The sequence below is a fragment of the Halyomorpha halys genome, unplaced genomic scaffold (assembly GCF_000696795.3).
Source record: "Halyomorpha halys isolate HHAL.00 unplaced genomic scaffold, Hhal_1.1 Scaffold424.1, whole genome shotgun sequence".
Classification (NCBI taxonomy): Eukaryota; Metazoa; Arthropoda; class Insecta; order Hemiptera; family Pentatomidae; genus Halyomorpha; species Halyomorpha halys.
The window spans coordinates 81,917-92,030 of record NW_027107649.1 but is presented as its reverse complement, the minus strand read 5'-3'; the positions used below and the strand labels follow the sequence as shown (position 1 = coordinate 92,030).

The 10,114-nt window shown below is 31.6% G+C and overlaps 1 protein-coding gene across 20 annotated transcripts in view; it reads right to left on the bottom strand.

The window, feature by feature from the left end:
• Psi (P-element somatic inhibitor) overlaps nucleotides 1-10,114 on the bottom strand; it is a 122,588-nt gene that overhangs the window by 73,244 nt on the left and 39,230 nt on the right. For 16 of the 20 annotated variants that reach the window (XR_010843064.1, XR_010843062.1, XR_010843053.1 and 13 more), the window contains 4 exons: nucleotides 9,118-9,265; nucleotides 8,736-8,993; nucleotides 5,090-5,223; nucleotides 3,656-3,817 (listed from right to left, as the gene is read on the bottom strand). Coding sequence is in view for 2 of the 20 variants with exons in the window: in XM_014423479.3 (XP_014278965.1) it covers nucleotides 3,656-3,817; nucleotides 5,090-5,223; nucleotides 8,736-8,993; nucleotides 9,118-9,265 (702 nt within the window). In the remaining 18 variants the exon portion in view is untranslated. The remainder of the gene's footprint in view (nucleotides 1-3,655; nucleotides 3,818-5,089; nucleotides 5,224-8,735; nucleotides 8,994-9,117; nucleotides 9,266-10,114) is intronic. The other 4 variants (XR_010843059.1, XR_010843060.1, XR_010843065.1 and 1 more) reach the window with 4 other exon arrangements.

The following is a 10,114-nucleotide window of genomic DNA, read 5'->3' as shown; positions in this document are numbered from 1 at the left end:
AAATCAATAAGAACAATTTACAAAATAATATTTTATTTTTAAATCAAATATACAACACAAGATCGATCACATCATAATCAACAAATTTATGAATATATAAATAGTGAGAAAATGCTGTTATGTTGTTAAGTTACCGCTATGTGTTCATTTTTATTTGTAATTGTTATACATTGCTAAAAACGAATTAGTCAATCATACAGATCATGGGAATTTAATCATCGGAATAATGGTACTCAATATTAGGGACCGAAATTATGTGCAATAAAAAACCTCAAATGTGGAAAATTGTGCAGTATAAGGTTTATAATATTAATGGATGCATACTGCCTTAATAATTAATTATTTTCATTAATTAATTAGAATAATTACAGCATACGTTTTGAAAGTAACTACCAAGTTTATTTCAACAAAAATTGTTTACGATTATTTTTATAATGTAAATGTATTATTTTCTTTTTACATTATTTTTATTGAGAAATCACACAGAACAAGAAGGATTAGAGTCTTTTGGAAATCCAAGGTGAAACAATAATAAGCTTATCCTTTATAGCTACTCAAAGCGTAGTGATTCCAAGAACATTCACTTGTGTTTACTTCTCTTTATTTAGAAATGAGTAGTCATCAGTTAGATTTAGTAAACTATAAATTATTAGTAAAAAATAAAAATATCCAGCAAGATATCCTGTGTGATTTTACAATAAAAATAATGTAAATATAAAATATGACATTTACATTAGTAAAAATGATCACACAGCGGTAACTTAACAACATAACTGCATTATTTCACCATTTATGTATTCATAATGTTTAAAGGTATATTACATATTTAAATTGTTACATAGTACCCATACAGTTCAGAAATTGGCAATGTATAACAATTACAAATAAAAATGACCACATAGCGGTAACTTAACAACATAACAGAATTAGTTCACTACTTATGTATTCATAAATTTGTTGATTATGATGTGATCGATCTTGTGTTGTATATTTGATTTAAAAATAAAATATTATTTTGTAAATTGTTCTTATTGATTTTTTGATATTTAACTCCATTAAACCCAATTCAAAAAGTTTTCAAATACTAGGTCTGTTCCAAGGACAGCTTCATATAATTAATTATCCACTTCATAATCAATTGTAAAACAAATTAGATGTGACAGTTGTATCAAGCAAGTAAGGTGCACCAAGCTGATCTGGTATTAAATAAATAAATTAAGTGTAAACATGTGATTGATCTTGTGTTGTATATTTGATTAGAAAATGATATATTATTTTGTAAATTGTTCTTATTGATTTTTGATATTTAAATGCATTGGACCAAATTAAAAAAGTTTTCAAATACTAGATCCCTTACGACGACCACTTCATATAATTATCCACTTCAAAATCAATCAACGATATTTTAATATTGGACATAGATATTTTAAACATCGATGTTTTTTTTAGTAACATTCTTTGTCCCGACAACCATTTCTAACTCATCGAAACAGTTCTTATGTATCTGAAATAGATGTTCAAAAAAGAACAATGTATTTTTGGAAATGTATTGTTAACAACGATATTTTATAACATCGATGTGTTTGGGTAATGCAATGTATGCAACGATATTTTAGAACATCGCTGTTTTTTGGGCAATGTATTGTAAACAACGATTTGTAAAAACATCAATGTCGTTGATGTCAGATTCTTTGTTTAAAAAACCACTTCTGGCAGGCCTTAAAATGTGTGATCGTTGGATAGACATTGTAAAAGACCTTACGTTACTTAAATGGTTTTTCAAAAACATCGATGTATTTTGGGTAACATATTGTAAGCAACGATATTGTAAAAACATCGATGTCGGATTCTTACTTTCAAAAACCACTTCTGGCAGGCCTTAAAATGCGTGATCGTTGGATAGTCGTTGTAACAGACCTAACGTGTATTGTAAGCAACGATGTTGTAAAAACATCGATGTTTTTTGTAGTCGATGTCGGATTCTTACTTACAAAAACCTCTTCTGGCAGGCCTTAAAATGCGTGATCGTTGGATAGTCGTTGTAACAGACCTTACGTTACTCAAATAGTTATTCAAAAAACATCGATGTATTTTGGAAAATGTATTGTATGCAACGATATTTTAAAACATCGATGTTTTTGGGGAGATGCAATGTATGCAACGATATTTTAGAACATCGCTGTTTTTTGGGCAATGTATTGTAAGCAACTTTTTTTAAAAACATCAATGTCGTTGATGTCAGATTCCTTGTTTAAAAGACCACTTCTGGCAGGCCTTAAAATGTGTGATTGTAAAAGACCTTACGTTACTCAAATGGTTTTTCAAAAACATCGATGTATTTTGGGTAACATATTGTAAGCAACGATATTGTAAAAACATCGATGTTTTTGTAGTCGATGTCGGATTCTCACTTTCAAAAACCACTTCTGGTAGGCCGTAAAATGCGTGATCATTGTAACAGACCTTATGTTACTCAAATGGTTGTTCAAAAGCATCGATGTATTTTGGGTAACGTATTGTAAGCAACGATATTGTAAAAACGTCAATGTCGGATTCTTACTTTCAAAAACCACTTCCGGCACGCCTTAAAATGCGTGATCGTTGGATAGTCGTTGTAACAAACCTTACGTTACTCAAATGGTTGTTCAAAAATATCGATGCTTTTTTGGGTAACGTATTGTAAGCAACGATATTGTAAAAACATCGATGTTTTTTGTAGTCGATGTCGGTTTCTTATTTTCAAAAACCACTTCTGGCAGGCCTTAAATGCGGATCGTTGGATAGTTGTAACAGACCTTACGTGTATTGTAAGCAACGATATTGTGAAAACATCGATGTTTTTTGTGGTCGATGTCGGATTTTTACTTTCAAAAACCACTTCTGGCAGGCCTTTTAATGCGTGATCGTTGGATAGTCGTTGTAACAGACCTTACGTTACTCAAATGGTTGTTTAAAAACATCGATGTATTTTGGGTAACGTATTGTAAGCAACGATATTGTAAAAACATCGATGTTTTTTGGAGTCCATGTCCTATTGGTTGATTGAAAAAGCACTTCTGACTGGCCGGAGCATGGGTAGTCTTTAGAACAGTCTTTATGTTACTGAAATGGTTAAAAAAAACATCGATGTTTTAGTATTGAACATCGAGGTTTTAAAACATCGATGTTTTTTATCGATGTCGCATCTCTACTTCCTAGTACTAGGCTTCATTGGTTGTTCCCTTGAGACCAAAAGTAATTAACTTATACAGTTGCACCACCTGTTGCAAGCCAGTATGAAAGATTGGGACTTTTTTTTTTTATAATATAGCCAGTATATAATTTTCTTTTAATCAATTTTAATGAAATGGTGAAGAAATCTTTTTAAAAATAACATCTTATAGGAAGTGGATTACCAACTGTTCCCAGCACACAACTGCAATATCACAAATTTTAATGCTTTACTAAACAATTAAATTTTTAATAATGCCAAAAGTCTTTAGTTAAAAAACCAGAACACTATCTCAGATAAACCTATCAAGACACTATAGTTTTAGAACTAAACACTTTTTTAAGAGTATAATACACTAAAACAAGTCTTCATAAAAGGATAACAACTTTAATCAATGTGGAAAGTACCAACAAATTAACTAAAATAATGAAATAAAATCCTTACTTTAGCTTTCATCTGATGCTCTATTGACTCAGCCTCCTTAATTTTTCCCAAGCTTCTGTAATATTGAGCCCATTGAGCACTATAGTCCGGTGCTGCCCCATTTTGCTGAGGTTGAGGAGTAGGCTGTGTCTGCTGTGCAGCAGCAGCGGCCTGAGCAGCTTGCTAGTTAAAAAATTATTATTTTAGACAGATCTTTCAAATTTAATGACTGATGTAATTAGAATCAGAGATATCAATTGTTCCGCATTTGATGATTTTTCAAAAGAACAATAAAATGAATTATCTTATCCAAACTGTAATTAGTTAATCCTGTCCCATATTCATAAAATTGCCTAATGCTCCTGGCTCATGTTCCATATTCACACAATTACCCTATGTACTTGCACCCTTATCCTTTTTTTGAACATTTCCAGGGACTTATCCTGGATAATAAATATAAATAAAAATAATAACGATGATATTAAATGATAATAAATCATATCGCTTTATACAGGTAGGTGGTCCTGTTTGTTCATTGCTCATTTATTATTATTTAATATCATCATTATTATTTTTATTTAAATTTATTCTTTCACAACGTTTATTTAATCTCTATTTTCTTCTTCATTTGTTTTATATACGTCTCCTGTACTTTTTCAACTGTATATTTTACGTTTTTTTTTTTAAATGTAATCTTATCATTGTTTATTCAAGTTTATTTTATATCAATACTATTTTATGTCTTCCTTCCTTTTATTTATATATAATTTTCTTATCACTTAATTTTTACATAATATTTATTCTACCTTAATTTACCTTATTAGATAGTTTATAACTATTTGTTCTTTTTTTGACCGCAACCCTGACCATCTTCTTATATTTAAGTTTTACGGTCAACTATATATACATATATGAATTAAAAACTATTCATATTAGACAATTATAAGTTATTGCAAAGTAAACTAGATGAAATTTCTTTAGAAACAAACAAAGGAGTGTTTTAAACAGCTAATGGAAAAAGAAATTTTCATAAAAAATTTAAATTTAAAATGATTTTGTATTAGTTACCAGTGAGCAAATGAATGAGTCATGCCAGGGTTTGTGTTGTACAATGAAACTTCTTTATATATATATATGCAAATACATGTATGCATAAAACACAGTAAAAACTATTACTTGAATAAGTTCCATCTATTTCAGTCAGGTGCTTATGAACATCGGTTGGTTTAGGGTATCATAATACAAGATGTTTCAACTCAACAAATGTTACCAAAAGAGAAAATATAACAATTTGATACAAAAAAGGCAAAAGTATGAAAGGAGCATAGTTAACTTTTGACAAAACACTAAAATATCAATTCAAAATAATTTATAAATTTATTCATCATAATATAATTTATTTACCGACATAAAAATATTAGGATCATCAAATTTAAAGATCAAAAAAATACAAACCTTTGCTTTGATTTGCTGTTCTATAGCATCTGCTTCATTGTGCAGGCCAAGGCTCCTATAATATTCTATCCATTGCTGACTGTAATCAGCTTGAGGAGCAGCAGCCATGTTAGGTATTGCACCACCTGCAAAATCTAAATGAAAATCATTATAATAATGATAAAAACTGTCTACTTATTTAGCTGCAAAAGAAAAAATGAAATACATATATATATACACCTTCAATCAATAATTCGACTTCTACAGGTTCATTCAATGATAACTTATTGCTATAATTATGAGCAAGAGAAAAAAAATACTATATTAACACAGAAAATCAATATTCAAGACATAGTAAAAAATAAACAACACTATAGTTAAAATATATAAGAAGATGGTCAGGGTTGCGGTCAAAAATGAAACAAAAATAGTTAACAACTATTTTTGTTTCACTTTTGACCGCAACCCTGACCATCTTCTTATGTATCAATTTTTACGGTCAACTATATATACATATATAGTTAAAATAAATTTAAAATTTGACAACTTAAATCAGTAGAATGAACAATATAATGACAAAATTAAAAAACTCATTTGTTATATACCCCTGCCTTTTATATTTTATTTGAAAGGAATTGACTCCATATCAGGCTAAAGATAATAACAGATATTGTTCAGAAAAGAAATATGATTCAAAATTATTATAACTTTGCAATTACATCAAGAGCACGAAGCTCCTGCCATCTATGGGTGATCTAGTTAATTAATAGGAGTTCTGGAATTCAGAAGAACAAATTCAGAGTGAATTTATTTATTGTATATGTTAAAAGAAAATACAGAATGAGTTAGTAAATTCATACAGGCACCAAGCAGAAGCAGTAAAAAGATGAGGAAGTAGGAAAAACCAAGTAAGGCCAAATTCCATTCCTAATTATGGTTCTCAAATATCAACCCTTTAAAAATAACTTCAAGGAATGCACGAAACATTATAAGTAGCACAGAAGCTGAGCTGCAACTTTTGGTGAATGAGGCTGGAGTCATCAGGGTAGGTAGCATGAAATCCTAATCAGCTAAAGTTTTCGGGGCTCAACCAGAGGAAATTTCAATGTTTGTCAAAATTGAAGTTGATCTTAATCCTCTCAGCTAATCCTGGTGAATGAATGCTCACTCTTTAGTGAGAACAGGGCTGAAGCATTACAACTGCTTCTATATGAACCTCATAAGTAATGGACATTGCTGCACTACAGGATATAAGACTGGAGTCATGGAGAAAAGATAGCAGCATATCTTTGGAGGTTTTGTTGTGAGTGGAAACATGAAGGAACATGTCATGGATTACAAAGCTGTTATGGAAGTAGAGGAGCAGATTTAGAAACTATTCTACAGGTTTGGTTCATGAAACGACTGAGGTGGTAGATAATGGTAGCAGATGAAGAATGATTTCTACCATGAAAGAGTGTTTGCTCAAGTCATGAAGTGAACGCAGTCCTGGGCAACCTTAACGGCCAGGTTGTAAGAAAATCTGCTCTACTCTTTCTTTATGCCTTTAATTGAGAAGCGCAGTTTGTAACCAGGTTAAGGTGGTTGGTAGTACTATGTTTGATTGTAAAAACATCTATAAAGCACATGGGTTACCCCAGACAACACTAGCACCCAGATTATTGCCCATTCTGTTAAAACGAACAAGAGGTTTTCAAATTCTGCAACATCTCCTTAGAAGAGCATAATGCTATCCATAGATAGTTAGAAATGTGGCAATAACCTGCAGAATCTCTTAATATCTGAATGCAAACGTAAGTTTAATTGCCATAATTGTAAGGCTCAACATCACAGCCAGCTGCAGGAAGATGGTTTGTCTTCATACAGCCATAATGCTCAACATCACAGCCAGCTGCATGAATACAAACCATCTTCATGCACCACCGATTCTTATTCTACACTGTTTGCAGGATTTAATTCAGCATGCCTGTAAAGCTGAACTGCAACTTTTGGTGAATGAGGTTGGAGTCATCAGGGTAGGTGGCATGAAATCCTAATCAGCTAAAGTTTTCGGGGCTCAACCAGAGGAAATTTCAATGTTTGTCAAAATTGAAGTTGATCTCAATTCATGTCAGCTAATCCTGGTGAATGAAGATCTTAATAAATGTGATATGCCCACCACAGCAAACTTCTTGATTCGGACATCATTAGCAACCACACCAGCACCTGGCAATGAATCTTGCCACATAACTTCCTGGGCCCTGTTTCATAATGAAAGCTAATAGTATTAGTTCAAAATACAAGTATAGTGACGTGTTAATTACACTAATACTTATTTTTTTCATAATAGGGAGGACTATTAGTGATATTACAGGAATTAAAAAGTACTAAAGTACAAGTTACTATTGTACAAGTCAGTGTGATTGTATTAAGTTAAATCGAAAAGAATAATAATATTAGTTTGAACTTTATTATGAAACAGGGCCCTGATAGGTAACATAATGTTTTCCATATAGTAAAACCTTAGTATAGTTTTTTATTTACAATTTGTTTTCTCAATTACATTTTATTTTTTTACATGCACTTAGGGCATGCCTTCAATTTCTTATTATGATTAAAACACAAGCTATTTTTATTTCTTTTCTTTATATTAGTAATAAAGTTCTATTTTAAAATTATCAAAATTTTCTTGTATGTTCTTATCATAATTTCTTTCGATATTCCTCTAATCTGAACATTTAAAAAGAGACCATAAATAATTTCCTTTGTACATGTCTATTTAGCCAATAACCAACTTTTTTCCTTTATTTTTTATAAATTTAGTCTAGCTTAATTTAGGTGGGAGTTTGTTTAAGGAAGAAATACAATTCAAATTATTATTTATTAATAATTACATTAAGAGCAAGAAGCTGCTACAATCTCTTGATGATCCGGTAAACTAATAGGAGTATTGGAATCCAGGAGAACAAATTCAGAGTGAATTTATTTGTTAATTTTTTATTGTGTTAAAAGAAAATACAGAATGAGTTAGTAGATTCACACTGGCACCAAGCAGAAGCAGTGAAAAGACGAGGAAGTAGGAAAAACCAAGTAAGATCTCCAATACACATTTCACAGAGAACTCCAATGATCATAAGTATCCATTCTACCCACTAGTATCATCCTCCAAATTAAAATTGTATAATATATCAACTCAAATTTTCTAGTCAATGGTCAAAATTGTACTAACCACTTTTAAATATTTTTTTTTTTTTTTTTTTTTGGGGGGGTTTAATATCCTTATGTTCTCCAACTTAGAGTCAAAAAGACAAGTTATTCTACAGGTCACCAACCAATTCTAGCCAGAGTGAGAAAGATGAAATTTATTCTGAGGGTCCACCACAAAATAAAAGTCAACCTGCGACTTCAAACCAGCACCGCTTCTGACACAAGAATGTCAACTTAATAGCTCAACACACTTGGCCATCCACAGCCTCTAAGAAAGATAGTACCGTTTTTGCATACCCCATAAATAATTTTTTTTTTAATTGTATTATCAAGCATGAGGCTTCATTTTTATTTATTATGCTTAATTTATTTTATCCTTTTAATCATACAGTCGACATCACTTATTTCACCAGCAATTTATATTCAGTCATTCTGATATCTCCATAGACACGGATTATCAGAATTCAACAGATGTACTTACTTGGGTCCACTGGCTGTTGATTGTATGGTGGTTGATAAGGTTGTTGTGGGGGTCCACCCCACTGCTGCTGAGGTTGAAATCCCCCAGGACCAGGAGGGCCCTGACCTAACTTTTCAGCAATCATCTGTTTAGCTGCTTCAATTTGTTCAGGAGCTCCACGTATTAGGAAGATTTTCTCATTAGGATTATTGTTAGGTCGACGATCCAGCTCACAGTGAGCTCCTGTAGCTTGATTGATTTGCTTAATAGTCTCCCCACCTAAGGTATATAAGTCCACAAATATAGAAACAAATAATATAACAGCGTAAATCTGACCCAAAACCATTACTTTAATATTAATGCATATAACATAATAATAATTTCTAGCAAATATTAAACATACCTCTCCCAATAATGACACCACACTTGTTCGATGGTACAATATATTGGGCTTCTTCGCCACCTCTCTGCTGACCAAATGGGCCACGACCACCACTAAACCCACCTCTTCCAGCACCTCCACCTCTGTTCATTGCACCTCTTGCCTGAAACTATTACAGTATTTTTCATATACACATACAAATATTCTCTAATGTCTACATTCTATCTAAACTACAAAGATATGAACCGTTGAAAGCAAAGATGGTGCAAGTCAAAACTGGAGTTTTAAGATATTGAACTCTGAACTCTTATGGGAAAGGTTTTGTATGGCAAAATAGTCGTCATCTAAGGTAAAAGAAAAATATAGAAGTATATATCTCAACAGTTCTATTGTTATTCCCTTGGGTACTGAATCTAAATTTTAGATTTGCCTCCACCCTGGTTGACCTTTCTAGTTTTTCACACATTACTTGAAAACTAAGCATTCCTGGAAGTAACATTTTATAAGAAATTGAAGCAGACATAATTTCCTAAAAAAATGGGCACATTTCTGGCCAAACTAATATGCTGCTAGAGAGCTTTGAACAAAGGGCACTTTTTGGTTTACTGTGAAAAAATGCACAAAACTCCTATTTAACGGTCCAGTTAGAGTGGATATAAAAATAGTGTGGTGCTAAAATTTGTATTTATTCCTTACTCAGTCACTTTTCCACGCATGTCCACAAATGTTTATAGAACCCTCGAGTCCTGACTGTGTTACAGGTGAATATATAACCCAACTCCACTTTAAAGCATACACTGGAGTTCGTAGTAACTTTTTCAGAAAATTCCTGATTAGCAAGATATTTTGACACAAAACAAAGGCAGTAATAAATAAACTAATCTCATAAACCCATGCATGAAGGAGACCATTGTTTCCTTTCTATTTTGCATTTATTTACAGATGAAAAATTAATGATACATAAATTTTAACATATTTAATTTTTTTTATTTACTAACATAACAACAGTATCAATATA